General features: G+C 44.0%; 1 protein-coding gene across 1 annotated transcript in view; it reads right to left on the bottom strand.

The window, feature by feature from the left end:
* Window positions 1-905: 905 nt before the first annotated feature.
* LOC120052842 (receptor for retinol uptake stra6-like) overlaps window positions 906-16107 on the bottom strand; it is a 21661-nt gene continuing 6459 nt past the window's right edge. Inside the window, exons 5-18 of the mRNA XM_039000033.1 lie at window positions 15567-15733; window positions 14878-14985; window positions 11793-11860; window positions 10350-10432; window positions 10195-10256; window positions 9844-10006; window positions 4728-4803; window positions 3700-3833; window positions 3366-3483; window positions 3012-3113; window positions 2333-2496; window positions 1541-1675; window positions 1192-1328; window positions 906-1082 (exon numbers count right to left, since the gene is read on the bottom strand). Coding sequence (XP_038855961.1) covers window positions 906-1082; window positions 1192-1328; window positions 1541-1675; window positions 2333-2496; window positions 3012-3113; window positions 3366-3483; window positions 3700-3833; window positions 4728-4803; window positions 9844-10006; window positions 10195-10256; window positions 10350-10432; window positions 11793-11860; window positions 14878-14985; window positions 15567-15733 — 1694 coding nt within the window. The remainder of the gene's footprint in view (window positions 1083-1191; window positions 1329-1540; window positions 1676-2332; window positions 2497-3011; window positions 3114-3365; window positions 3484-3699; window positions 3834-4727; window positions 4804-9843; window positions 10007-10194; window positions 10257-10349; window positions 10433-11792; window positions 11861-14877; window positions 14986-15566; window positions 15734-16107) is intronic.

The raw sequence follows: 16107 nt of genomic DNA, 5'->3' as shown, positions 1-16107 counted from the left end.
TAAGTGTTACATTTTGATAGCGTAGGATTAAATGTAAGTGTTAAGATGTGTAAATTGCCTCAGTGTTCATCCTCTGCTATATGTGCCTGAAGTAATAAAGTATTGACAAGGAATGCTTGTTCATTATTGATTTGCAGCTTCCTGACATGGCATGTTATTCGATCTATAGTGAAATGACAAAAAAAGGGGGTTGTTGTACTACGAATGAACTGTCTGAATATTGGCTTCTGTAAAATGGGTTTCCATACACAGTCATCATGGTTCTTGAAAACATGCTTACACATTTGTTGTTCCCCCGTATTTACTTTAAAACTGTTTTATTTGTTTGAAAAGAAGTCTCTCTTTCAAAATAAGAGTCTTAAATCACATACTCCCACCTAGGAGAAAAACAGTTGATTTTTTTCACACTGGATTGTGATGTCAGTTACATTTATTTTTTGTCTAAATGTTGTATCATTGTTCTTGCATATATTTTGAAAGCAAATATCTCAACCTCTGAAAACGTACCGAAACAACTGATAAAGGGCAATACATTAAATGAAGGGGTGGATAGTGGATGCTAAAACTGGATGCATTCTGTGCATCATAACCAAACACATGCAACTGTTGAGATTTTGTACTATTTCACCATAACAACCTTTACAAAAACGAAATAATAGACCAGCAAATTTTGAAATCGACATTGCAGACAACAATATGACACCGAAAGCAACATACATAGAGATTCACTTCATGTGGATCTGAACAAGCCAAGGCACTTGACTGCAACCCACAGAAATACAGGTCTCTACAGTCAACTGCTACCCTGAAGACCAAGCAGTTGGAACATTGGGTTGTATAGAGAGCAGCAGAGTGTCAGTACCCCATAAACCACATGACATCAGTCATGACCGTGTGTCATGGTCTCAGTTAGCAGCAGCAGCAGCAGCGTCGGTGGCAGCAGCAGAGGGTGTAGCAGCGCCTGCCTCGGCAGCGGAGGGTGTAGCAGCGCCTGCCCCAGCAGCGGGGGGTTTGCTGCTGGCGTCTTTCTTGCTTCCTGCCGCGCCGCTACGGTTCGTTCCATTCACGAAGCTGTCAGAGGGCTGGAGAAGAAGAAAAGACTTTGTCTTGTAGAGTACAGGAAATTGTCACACACACAAACACACACAGGTTGCTAGCCTTCTTTTCTACACTCTTATTTTGGCGACCGACCTGCAGCTGGTAGTGTTTTCTGGACCCCAGTAGAGATGGGTTGTTGACCAGTGTGTAGAGTAACTGCCAGCGTGCTCGCACCCTCCTGCTGTTAACCACCTTGTCCCGTCTCTTCTCCTGATTCACCAGCTGGATCCCTGAAAGCATGGATAGTGAGGAGGAGGAGCAGGCCGTCAGGGCAGAGCAAGAGACTGACACTGGATGCATGGAATTATTTGGTGATATAAATTCCACATTGTGTAGTAGTAGTAGGTTCAGTCAGTGTCATGTCTGGGAAGTGTCTGCGAGGGACAGAAAAGGCCACACCCTTTGTGCAAATCCGTGTAGGAGTGTGTATGTCTATAACAACCTTCCTCTGCATCTCGCATCTTCTGCCCAGCGCCTCCAGCCGAGGCAGCCTGCAGTGCCAGCCCACAGAAGGCCTTCATCACAGGGTGGGATTGGCTGACCTCTACCTTCAGGTAGTGGGTGTAGTAACAATAAGCTGTGTAAAGGTCAGAGGTCAGGGATTCAGACATATTAAGGGCTCATTCATAAACCAGTGTGTTAGGTTTAATGTGTTCACCTGTGTATTTCAGAGCAGGTAAAAACATTGATGGAATTACATCAGGGACATATTTCAGAAATGTTTTTCAATGACATGGGTTATTGTTAGATGATTGCTCATGAACGTGGTCACCATACATGAGAATACTTTAATTAGGGTGATGGTCAGTCAGTATCTCAGCTGGCAAGCCGTGAGGCTGCTGGTTTTGTTTGGTGGCCATGACACCTTTCGTTTGTTTTTGGGAGTCTTTAGTTTGACCATGCCTTTGCTATTTTTACTTTTTCTTTTACATATTTATGTTTCGCCACCATCTGAACAAATAATCTGCTTGGACTGGCCAACCAAGAGGTCAAGATGAGACAGAGCTGACTGGCACTGGACCAAGGTAAGGTTACTGTCTCCCTAGGCACATGTCCAGCCAACACGGTCCTCAAACCCTTATTTCTCACAGAAACGCACACATTCATTCAGGTTACAGACCATGTAACTAGGCCTAGGACCCCTAGACAATATCCGTTTTGTAACAAATCTACCAGTGGCAGACCTTTCAAAAAAAAGTTACTATAGAATTCCCTGAACTGTATGTTGCCATACCCGGGTCGTAGGTTTCAGCAGCGCGGTTGAGGAGGCTGATGTCCATGCGCCCCAGGTGGATGATGTTATAGAGGGCAGTGATGACCATCCTCCAGATGGCTGCTATCAACCCCACCACAATGTTGATCAGGAAGAGCAGGTAGGTAAGCAGGAACAGACTGCCTCTAGAACAACACAGCCAATATACATCTAGTTAGTTCTACTTTGGATGGATCAATGGTGTTAAAGAAAGTACAGGGGGTCCGGGGGCATGTCCCCCTTGAAAAAAAAACTAATATCGAATTTTTTGTCATGTTAACATGTAATATACCAAAAAGAAAAGAAACCCCTCTTTCAACTCAAGAAGTGTGTAATCCAGCATTTCCCTAAAATCGGTCCGCGGGACCCCAAGGGGTGCCCGTTTTGGTTTTTGCCCTAACACTACACGGCTGATTCAAATGATCAAAACGCTTGTGGTCACGAGGTCTGAGTTTGGGAAACCCTGGTGGAATTCATCTATGAGGTCACGAGGTCTGAGTTTGGGAAACCCTGGTGGAATTCATCTATGAGGTCACGAGGTCTGAGTTTGGGAAACCCTGGTGGAATTCATCTATGATGTCACTAGTTCTGAAGAAAAAAAGTTTAAAAAATAAACAAATAAATAAAGTTAATCATTTATAGAGTTCTAGAATCTTAGTACCTGTTGTTCAAGTCTCTTGTCCCAGCATCCTTTTTGATGAAAGCGAACCTGGCTGTCACGTGTTGTAGAGTAATAGTCAGTATCAACGTCACCCACACAGGCCTGGTGAGATCAGATATCACAATGGGAAAATAATCCACACAATATGAAAATAATCCACACAATATGAAAATACGAGGCTCTTATCAACTGATGAGTATCTCAATCACTTCAAAGTGTATTGTGGTGATGAGCTAGCTGGTCAAAATGTTTCTGTAAGATGGTGCTTGAACATCAGATAAAGGCTTCATGGCAAGAGTATGATTCCATATAAGCAGGCAGAACCAAATGTAATTCAATTTAAGATGCACTCACCAGGCCTTGGCAGCGACCTGGAAGAGTATGAGGTTCTGGCCATACAAGATGGGGATGATGATGAGGAACACCAACCACACAAAACAGATGAAGAAGACCAGAGTCTGGAGGACCATTCCTGACAAAATAATATTAAATATTAAGAGAGGAATCTAGAATAAGAATATAACTGCCATCTTTCATAAAATTCATTTTTTTGAAAGTAAGTTTTAAAAGGAATTGAGGTTGGTAGCACACAGAAATGACCAAGTATTTACTGAAGAACTATATGATAAAATGGTAATTGGATAATGATTTAATTAGGAATTAAATCCACCGTGTCAGGTCAGCCTACCTAAAGAGATGACAGCAGCCTGATATCCAATGTAGCCCATCCAACACACTAGGCCTGTCTGAGACGGACGGATGCTCTTCTGGCAATTATACACGTTGTAAATATCTCCTCTGTACAAGCCCTGAAGGTTCCATCTGATGGGAGAAACATGAAGAAATATAATTTCTTATGCATGAAAGGAACACACTTGAAAATATCAGTTATTTGGTATTTTGCCATTGTTTCTTGAATGTACAAAAGAACACAATGTTTGGTGCACTGATATAGTTACTGTGTTACTGTGTTACTGTGTTACTGTGTTACTGTGATACTGTGTTAGTGTGATACTGTGTTAGTGTGATACTGTGTTAGTGTGATACTGGGATACTGTGTTAGTGTGATACTGTGTTAGTGTGATACTGTGTTAGTGTGATACTGTGTTAGTGTGATACTGGGATACTGTGTTAGTGTGTTACTGTGTTACTGTGGTACTGTGATACTGTGTTAGTGTGATACTGTGTTAGTGTGATACTGTGTTAATGTGTTAGTGTATTAGTGTGTTACTGTGTTAGTGTATTAGTGTGTTAGTGTGATACTGTGTTAGTGTGATACTGTGTTACTGTGTTAGTGTGATACTGTGTTAGTGTGATACTGTGATACTGTGTTACTGTGTTAGTGTATTAGTGTGTTAGTGTATTAGTGTGTTAGTGTGATACTGTGTTAGTGTGTTACTGTGTTACTGTGTTACTGTGATACTGTGTTAGTGTATTAGTATGTTAGTATGATACTGTGTTAGTGTGTTAGTGTGTTACTGTGTTACTGTGATACTGTGTTAGTGTATTAGTGTGTTAGTGTGATACTGTGTTAGTGTGTTACTGTGTTACTGTGTTACTGTGATACTGTGTTAGTGTATTAGTGTGTTAGTGTGATACTGTGTTAGTGTGTTAGTGTAATACTGTGTTACTGTGTTAGTGTATTAGTGTGTTAGTGTGATACTGTGTTAGTGTGTTAGTGTGATACTGTGTTACTGTGTTGACTGAAGTATTTACCTGTGAAGGATCATGGACCTCATGAGCATGATCAGGGTGAGCGAACAGGCCAAGGTCAACCCACACAGGTAACACACTACAAAACATAACGAACAGGCCAGGGTCAACCCACACAGGTAACACACTACACAACATAACGAACAGGCCAGGGTCAACCCACACAGGTAACACACTACACAACATAACGAACAGGCCAGGGTCAACCCACACAGGTAACACACTACACAACATAACGAACAGGCCAGGGTCAACCCATACAGGTAACACACTACACAACATAACGAACAGGCCAGGGTCAACCCACACAGGTAACACACTACACAACATAACGAACAGGCCAGGGGCAACCCATACAGGTAACACACTACAAAACATAACGAACAGGCCAGGGTCAACCCACACAGGTATCACACTACACAACATAACGAACAGGCCAGGGTCAACCCATACAGGTAACACACTACAAAACATAACGAACAGGCCAGGGTCAACCCACACAGGTAACACACTACACAACATAACGAACAGGCCAGGGTCAACCCACACAGGTAACACACTACACAACATAACGAACAGGCCAGGGTCAACCCACACAGGTAACACACTACACAACATAACGAACAGGCCAGGGTCAACCCATACAGGTAACACACTACACAACATAACGAACAGGCCAAGGTCAACCCACACAGGTAACACACTACACAACATAACGAACAGGCCAGGGTCAACCCACACAGGTAACACACTACACAACATAACGAACAGGCCAGGGTCAACCCACACAGGTATCACACTACACAACATAACGAACAGGCCAGGGTCAACCCACACAGGTAACACACTACACAACATAACGAACAGGCCAAGGTCAACCCACACAGGTAACACACTACACAACATAACGAACAGGCCAGGGTCAACCCACACAGGTATCACACTACACAACATAACGAACAGGCCAGGGTCAACCCACACAGGTAACACACTACACAACATAACGAACAGGCCAAGGTCAACCCACACAGGTAACACACTACACAACATAACGAACAGGCCAGGGGCAACCCACACAGGTAACACACTACACAACATAACGAACAGGCCAGGGGCAACCCACACAGGTAACACACTACACAACATAACGAACAGGCCAGGGTCAACCCACACAGGTAACACACTACACAACATAACGAACAGGCCAGGGTCAACCCACACAGGTAACACACTACAAAACATAACGAACAGGCCAGGGTCAACCCACACAGGTAACACACTACACAACATAACGAACAGGCCAGGGTCAACCCATACAGGTAACACACTACACAACATAACGAACAGGCCAGGGTCAACCCATACAGGTAACACACTACACAACATAACGAACAGGCCAGGGTCAACCCACACAGGTAACACACTACACAACATAACGAACAGGCCAGGGTCAACCCATACAGGTATCACACTACACAACATAACGAACAGGCCAGGGTCAACCCACACAGGTAACACACTACACAACATAACGAACAGGCCAGGGTCAACCCACACAGGTAACACACTACACAACATAACGAACAGGCCAGGGTCAACCCACACAGGTAACACACTACACAACATAACGAACAGGCCAGGGTCAACCCATACAGGTAACACACTACACAACATAACGAACAGGCCAGGGTCAACCCACACAGGTAACACACTACACAACATAACGAACAGGCCAGGGTCAACCCACACAGGTAACACACTACACAACATAACGAACAGGCCAGGGTCAACCCATACAGGTAACACACTACACAACATAACGAACAGGCCAGGGTCAACCCACACAGGTAACACACTACACAACATAACGAACAGGCCAGGGTCAACCCACACAGGTAACACACTACACAACATAACGAACAGGCCAGGGTCAACCCACACAGGTAACACACTACACAACATAACGAACAGGCCAGGGTCAACCCACACAGGTAACACACTACACAACATAACGAACAGGCCAGGGTCAACCCATACAGGTATCACACTACACAACATAACGAACAGGCCAGGGTCAACCCACACAGGTAACACACTACACAACATAACGAACAGGCCAGGGGCAACCCACACAGGTAACACACTACACAACATAACGAACAGGCCAGGGTCAACCCATACAGGTAACACACTACACAACATAACGAACAGGCCAGGGTCAACCCACACAGGTATCACACTACACAACATAACGAACAGGCCAGGGGCAACCCATACAGGTAACACACTACACAACATAACGAACAGGCCAGGGGCAACCCACACAGGTAACACACTACACAACATAACGAACAGGCCAGGGTCAACCCATACAGGTAACACACTACACAACATAACGAACAGGCCAGGGTCAACCCACACAGGTAACACACTACACAACATAACGAACAGGCCAGGGTCAACCCACACAGGTAACACACTACACAACATAACGAACAGGCCAGGGTCAACCCACACAGGTAACACACTACACAACATAACGAACAGGCCAGGGTCAACCCACACAGGTATCACACTACAAAACATAACGAACAGGCCAGGGGCAACCCACACAGGTAACACACTACACAACATAACGAACAGGCCAGGGTCAACCCACACAGGTATCACACTACACAACATAACGAACAGGCCAGGGTCAACCCACACAGGTAACACACTACACAACATAACGAACAGGCCAGGGTCAACCCACACAGGTAACACACTACACAACATAACGAACAGGCCAGGGTCAACCCACACAGGTAACACACTACACAACATAACGAACAGGCCAGGGTCAACCCATACAGGTAACACACTACACAACATAACGAACAGGCCAGGGTCAACCCATACAGGTAACACACTACACAACATAACGAACAGGCCAGGGTCAACCCACACAGGTATCACACTACACAACATAACGAACAGGCCAGGGTCAACCCACACAGGTAACACACTACACAACATAACGAACAGGCCAGGGTCAACCCACACAGGTAACACACTACACAACATAACGAACAGGCCAGGGTCAACCCACACAGGTAACACACTACACAACATAACGAACAGGCCAGGGTCAACCCATACAGGTAACACACTACACAACATAACGAACAGGCCAGGGTCAACCCATACAGGTATCACACTACACAACATAACGAACAGGCCAGGGTCAACCCATACAGGTAACACACTACACAACATAACGAACAGGCCAGGGTCAACCCATACAGGTAACACACTACACAACATAACGAACAGGCCAGGGTCAACCCATACAGGTAACACACTACACAACATAACGAACAGGCCAGGGTCAACCCACACAGGTAACACACTACACAACATAACGAACAGGCCAGGGTCAACCCACACAGGTAACACACTACACAACATAACGAACAGGCCAGGGTCAACCCATACAGGTATCACACTACACAACATAACGAACAGGCCAGGGTCAACCCATACAGGTAACACACTACACAACATAACGAACAGGCCAGGGTCAACCCATACAGGTAACACACTACACAACATAACGAACAGGCCAAGGTCAACCCACACAGGTAACACACTACACAACATAACGAACAGACCAGGGTCAACCCACACAGGTAACACACTACACAACATAACGAACAGACCAGGGTCAACCCACACAGGTAACACACTACACAACATAACGAACAGGCCAGGGTCAACCCACACAGGTAACACACTACAAAACATAACGAACAGGCCAAGGTCAACCCACACAGGTAACACACTACAAAACATAACGAACAGGCCAGGGTCAACCCACACAGGTAACACACTACACAACATAACGAACAGGCCAGGGTCAACCCACACAGGTAACACACTACACAACATAACGAACAGGCCAGGGTCAACCCACACAGGTAACACACTACACAACATAACGAACAGGCCAGGGTCAACCCATACAGGTAACACACTACACAACATAACGAACAGGCCAGGGTCAACCCACACAGGTAACACACTACACAACATAACGAACAGGCCAGGGTCAACCCACACAGGTAACACACTACACAACATAACGAACAGGCCAGGGTCAACCCACACAGGTAACACACTACACAACATAACGAACAGGCCAGGGTCAACCCACACAGGTAACACACTACACAACATAACGAACAGGCCAGGGTCAACCCACACAGGTAACACACTACACAACATAACGAACAGGCCAGGGTCAACCCATACAGGTAACACACTACACAACATAACGAACAGGCCAGGGTCAACCCACACAGGTAACACACTACACAACATAACGAACAGGCCAGGGTCAACCCATACAGGTAACACACTACACAACATAACGAACAGGCCAGGGTCAACCCATACAGGTAACACACTACACAACATAACGAACAGGCCAGGGTCAACCCACACAGGTAACACACTACACAACATAACGAACAGGCCAGGGTCAACCCACACAGGTAACACACTACACAACATAACGAACAGGCCAGGGTCAACCCACACAGGTAACACACTACACAACATAACGAACAGGCCAGGGTCAACCCACACAGGTAACACACTACACAACATAACGAACAGGCCAGGGTCAACCCACACAGGTAACACACTACACAACATAACGAACAGGCCAGGGTCAACCCACACAGGTAACACACTACACAACATAACGAACAGGCCAGGGTCAACCCATACAGGTAACACACTACACAACATAACGAACAGGCCAGGGTCAACCCATACAGGTAACACACTACACAACATAACGAACAGGCCAGGGTCAACCCATACAGGTAACACACTACACAACATAACGAACAGACCAGGGTCAACCCACACAGGTAACACACTACACAACATAACGAACAGACCAGGGTCAACCCACACAGGTAACACACTACACAACATAACGAACAGGCCAGGGTCAACCCATACAGGTAACACACTACACAACATAACGAACAGGCCAGGGTCAACCCACACAGGTAACTGTCTTATCACCCGATGCTGCAGCTCATCTCAGTAGATACAGGACACCCACCTTCCAGACACCAGGTATAGTGAATGACTATCTGGACCACCTCCATTCTGTCCTCTGATAGGACGATACCAAAGCCCTCCAGAAGGAAGGGGAACTTGTCATCTATACCAGCACGGACTATGTGGAGGGTGGGGATCACCAGTACTACCAGCAACAGCGCCACCTATGGGATGGATGACCACATGGCTGTTAAAGTTATTTCTATTACAAAACAAGGCATCTTGTCAAGTTATCTGAAAGCAGCCATGTTCACAACCAACCATTGATGTGGATTGTTGTTATGTTCCTTTGTTTATTGTAATGTTTTGCTGAAATGTGATGGATTCCTAATTAACTGCAGTATTTGTTTACCTGATAAACTGCTATGGAGGACACAAATGCTGAGATCGCCAGCTTTAGTGGAAACCGGAATACTACAAAAAAATCATGATAAAACAATGGTATCATTAGGATATTTCGTTTTAAAAAAGAATAGCAGACAAATTGTCAAAGCCTTCCAGACGTACCTTTCTCTGGTGTGTAGATATAGGACTTGACTGTGTCTTTTATAGTCTCCAACAGTTTGGGTTTATCTGATCTGATAGAGGTACTGAACAAAAACACAATGATGTCAATAACTGCACGCTGCAGTCATCATTATATATCCTTCCTGTTATATCCTTCCTGTTTGGCCCTGTCCGGGGGTATCATCGGACGGGGCCACAGTGTCTCCTGACCCCTCCTGTCTCAGCCTCCAGTATTTATGCTGCAGTAGTTTATGTGTCGGGGGGCTAAGGTCAGTTTGTTATATCTGGAGTACTTCTCCTGTCTTATCCGGTGTCCTGCGCGAAGTTAAGTATGCTCCCTCTAATTCTCTCTTTCTTTCTCTCTCTTGGAGGAACTGAGCCCTAGGACCATGCCTCAGGACTACCTGGCATGATGACTCCTTGCTGTCCTCAGTCCACCTGGCCGTGCTGCTGCTCCAGTTTCAACTGTTCTGCCTGCGGCTATGGAACCCTGACCTGTTCACCGGACGTGCTACCTGTCCCAGACCTGCTGTTTTCAACTCTCTAGAGACAGCAGGAGCGGTAGAGATACTCTTAATGATCGGCTATGAAAAGCCAACTCACATTTACTCCTGAGGTGCTGACTTGCTGCACCCTCGACAACTACTGTGATTATTATTATTTGACCATGCTGGTCATTTATGAACATTTGAACATCTTGGCCATGTTGTGTTATAATCTCCACCCGGCACAGCCAGAAGAGGACTGGCCACCCCTCATAGCCTGGTTCCTCTCTAGGTTTCTTCCTAGGTTTTGGCCTTTCTAGGGAGTTTTTCCTAGCCACCGTGCTTCTACACCTGCATTGCTTGCTGTTTGGGGTTTTAGGCTGGGTTTCTGTACAGCACTTTGAGATATCAGCTGATGTAAGAAGGGCTTTATGAATAGATTTGATTTGATTTGATCATTACTTAGTTTTTGTCATAGAATAAAACACAGTCTGGTCAATCAGTTTAGTATCTTGTTTCTCATAATAAAACACAGTCTGGTCATTGAGTTTTAATATCCTGTTTCTCTCATAATAAAACACAGTCTGGTCAATCAGTTTAGTATCTTGTTTCTCTCATAATAAAACACAGTCTGGTCATTGAGTTTTAATATCCTGTTTCTCTCATAATAAAACACAGTCTGGTCAATCAGTTTAGTATCCTGTTTCTCTCATAATAAAACACAGTCTGGTCATTGAGTTTTAATATCCTGTTTCTCTCATAATAAAACACAGTCTGGTCAATCAGTTTAGTATCCTGTTTCTCTCATAATAAAACACAGTCTGGTCATTGAGTTTTAATATCCTGTTTCTCTCATAATAAAACACAGTCTGGTCAATCAGTTTAGTATCCTGTTTCTCTCATAATAAAACAGTCTGGTCATTGAGTTTTAGTATCTTGTTTTTCTCATAAACCCCACCTGATGTTTGACTTTTTCTTCTTTAGAATTAATTTCACGTAGTCTGTGTAGTAGCTGCTCTCCAGGTCCTGAAGCCAAATGGTATCAGAATCAAACTGTTTCATTAACACATAAACATTATGGATGCATGATCTGACAACACTGACCACCTGCAACACTGTATAGAATCAATCATTTGGATGCAGAAAATTCACATTAAAAGAATGTGTGATGTCGTTAGACCTGTAGCTGTGATTACAACAGAGACAGATTAACGACCTCACATGATCTCACTGTCACCGACAGTTTACAGCGTGACAATCCACAGATTACAGTGAAATAAACACTGCATTGTGTAAACCTTGAGAGAAATAACATTCCTGGGTCATAATCTGTGCTGGGGATATTATACTAAATCAATTCCATCCAAGCTGTTTACGTAATCAGACCTTTGGTTACAAGTTACGTGGTTGATGTAGTTTCATAACTTTAATGTCTCTTGAAGGGATACGTTTAGTTTTTTACATAGATATCCCATAAGCATCAAGGGGCAGTTCTTATCCAGACATTAGACGAGCAGGACAATAACCCCAGTGTTTTGACAACCTAAATACAGCCAGTTCTCATCCAGATATTAGACGAGCAGGACAATAACCCCAGTGTTTTGACAACCTAAATACAGCCAGTTCTCATCCAGATATTAGACGAGCAGGACAATAACCCCAGTGTTTTGACAACCTAAATACAGCCAGTTCTCATCCAGACATTAGACGAGCAGGACAATAACCCCAGTGTTTTGACAACCTAAATACAGCCAGTTCTCATCCAGACATTAGACGAGCAGGACAATAACCCCAGTGTTTTGACAACCTAAATACAGCCAGTTCTCATCCAGACATTAGACGAGCAGGACATTAACCCCAGTGTTTTGACAACCTAAATACAGCCAGTTCTCATCCAGACATTAGACGAGCAGGACAATAACCCCAGTGTTTTGACAACCTAAATACAGCCAGTTCTCATCCAGACATTAGACGAGCAGGACATTAACCCCAGTGTTTTGACAACCTAAATACAGCCAGTTCTCATCCAGACATTAGACGAGCAGGACAATAACCCCAGTGTTTTGACAACCTAAATACAGCCAGTTCTCATCCAGACATTAGACGAGCAGGACAATAACCCCAGTGTTTTGACAACCTAAATACAGCCAGTTCTCATCCAGATATTAGACGAGCAGGACAATAACCCCAGTGTTTTGACAACCTAAATACAGCCAGTTCTCATCCAGACATTAGACGAGCAGGACATTAACCCCAGTGTTTTGACAACCTAAATACAGCCAGTTCTCATCCAGACATTAGACGAGCAGGACAATAACCTCAGTGTTTTGACAACCTAAATACAGGCAGTTCTCATCCAGATATTAGACGAGCAGGACAATAACCCCAGTGTTTTGACAACCTAAATACAGCCAGTTCTCATCCAGATATTAGACGAGCAGGACAATAACCCCAGTGTTTTGACAACCTAAATACAGGCAGTTCTCATCCAGATATTAGACGAGCAGGACAATAACCCCAGTGTTTTGACAACCTAAATACAGCCAGTTCTCATCCAGACATTAGACGAGCAGGACAATAACCCCAGTGTTTTGACAACCTAAATACAGGCAGTTCTCATCCAGACATTAGACGAGCAGGACAATAACCCCAGTGTTTTGACAACCTAAATACAGCCAGTTCTCATCCAGACATTAGACGAGCAGGACAATAACCCCAGTGTTTTGACAACCTAAATACAGCCAGTTCTCATCCAGATATTAGACGAGCAGGACAATAACCCCAGTGTTTTGACAACCTAAATACAGGCAGTTCTTATCCAGACATTAGACGAGCAGGACAATAACCCCAGTGTTTTGACAACCTAAATACAGCCAGTTCTCATCCAGACATTAGACGAGCAGGACAATAACCCCAGTGTTTTGACAGCCTAAATACAGGCAGTTCTCATCCAGACATTAGACGAGCAGGACAATAACCCCAGTGTTTTGACAACCTAAATACAGCCAGTTCTCATCCAGATATTAGACGAGCAGGACAATAACCCCAGTGTTTTGACAACCTAAATACAGGCAGTTCTCATCCAGATATTAGACGAGCAGGACAATAACCCCAGTGTTTTGACAACCTAAATACAGCCAGTTCTCATCCAGATATTAGACGAGCAGGACAATAACCCCAGTGTTTTGACAACCTAAATACAGCCAGTTCTCATCCAGACATTAGACGAGCAGGACAATAACCCCAGTGTTTTGACAACCTAAATACAGCCAGTTCTCATCCAGATATTAGACGAGCAGGACAATAACCTCAGTGTTTTGACAACCTAAATACAGCCAGTTCTCATCCAGACATTAGACGAGCAGGACAATAACCCCAGTGTTTTGACAACCTAAATACAGGCAGTTCTCATCCAGACATTAGACGAGCAGGACAATAACCCCAGTGTTTTGACAACCTAAATACAGCCAGTTCTCATCCAGACATTAGACGAGCAGGACAATAACCCCAGTGTTTTGACAACCTAAATACAGCCAGTTCTCATCCAGATATTAGACGAGCAGGACAATAACCCCAGTGTTTTGACAACCTAAATACAGGCAGTTCTTATCCAGACATTAGACGAGCAGGACAATAACCCCAGTGTTTTGACAACCTAAATACAGCCAGTTCTCATCCAGACATTAGACGAGCAGGACAATAACCCCAGTGTTTTGACAACCTAAATACAGGCAGTTCTCATCCAGACATTAGACGAGCAGGACAATAACCCCAGTGTTTTGACAACCTAAATACAGCCAGTTCTCATCCAGACATTAGACGAGCAGGACAATAACCCCAGTGTTTTGACAACCTAAATACAGCCAGTTCTCATCCAGACATTCGACGAGCAGGACAATAACCCCAGTGTTTTGACAACCTAAATACAGGCAAGGATCATGACACTTTGATATTGTTCTTATCAAAACCTTAAAAAGAGAGACTACAACAGATGGTAGGTTCATGACTATACACACATTGGTCAAAGAGCAGTGTTCCCTCACCTCAGAGCCATTAGCACCTTTGAGAAACAGTAGTGGGTACTTGATACAGAGGAATCCTAGACAGCCTATCTGTGGGAGACTGGCCAGCAGGGAATAGTACTTATACAGCTGTGGAGACAAGAGAATGGAAAACATATCGATACAAAACGTACTGATGTTTTACCAGTTTGTTATGGTTTTAAGATACTGTATTAAAGAAACATTTCTAGCTTGAGATATGAATTATGTTAAATATGACGCAACAAAATATAGATGTGCCCCCTTTTTTTCCCCACTTTAAATATCAGATGATTGTAACGCTTCTCGTGGGCTGAAGGAAGAGTGGACCAAGGTGCAGCGTTTAATAAAGTGTTCATGATTTAATAATCCAAAAAAAACAAATCGAACAAAAAACAACAAACAGGAGAACGAAAGCGAAACAGTTCTGTCTGGTGCAGAAACACAAAAACAGAAAACAACTACCCACAAAACACAGGTGGGAAAAGGCTACCTAAGTATGGTTCTCAATCAAAGACAACGATAGACAGCTGCCTCTGATTGAGAACCACACTCGGCCAAACACATAGAAATAGAAAACATAGAACAAAAACATAGAATGCCCACCCCAACTCACGCCCTGAGCAAACCAAAATAGAGACATAACAAAGGAACTAAGGTCAGTGCGTGGGCGTGACACACAATGATATTACCTCTGGTGTTTTGGGACAGTCAATCTTCTGCCAGACGAGGACAGCAAAGTGGGTCCAGGAGAATAGACTGCCCAGCACATAGCCCAGTTTACTGTGGAGCGTACCACAGGCCAGGAGTGGGTAGTACAGGGCAGGCCAGTAGAAGATGGCGATGATCTTCATGTACTCTGGAAGGAGTAGGAACGCACACAGTCTGTGTTCAGTATCACACCAGTTCATCCTTCAATGTGTTTATACTGTTCCAGAAGTTATTTCATGATGAGTTGGATCGCAGAGTGAAGGAAAAGCAGCCAACAAGTGCTCAGCATATGTGGGAACTCCTTCAAGACTGTTGGAAAAGCATTCCTCAATGAATGCTGGTTGAGAGAATGACAAGAGTGTGCAAAGCTGTCATCAAGGCAATGGGTGGCTACTTTGAAGAATCAATATAAAATATATTTTGATTTAACACTATTTTTTGGTTACTACATGATTCCATATGTGTTATTTCATAGTTTTGATATCTTCACTATTATTCTACAATGTAGAAAATAGTAAAAAA

This window comes from Salvelinus namaycush, chromosome 1 (assembly GCF_016432855.1).
Source record: "Salvelinus namaycush isolate Seneca chromosome 1, SaNama_1.0, whole genome shotgun sequence".
Classification (NCBI taxonomy): Eukaryota; Metazoa; Chordata; class Actinopteri; order Salmoniformes; family Salmonidae; genus Salvelinus; species Salvelinus namaycush.
This window is presented reverse-complemented; position numbering and strand designations above follow the sequence as displayed.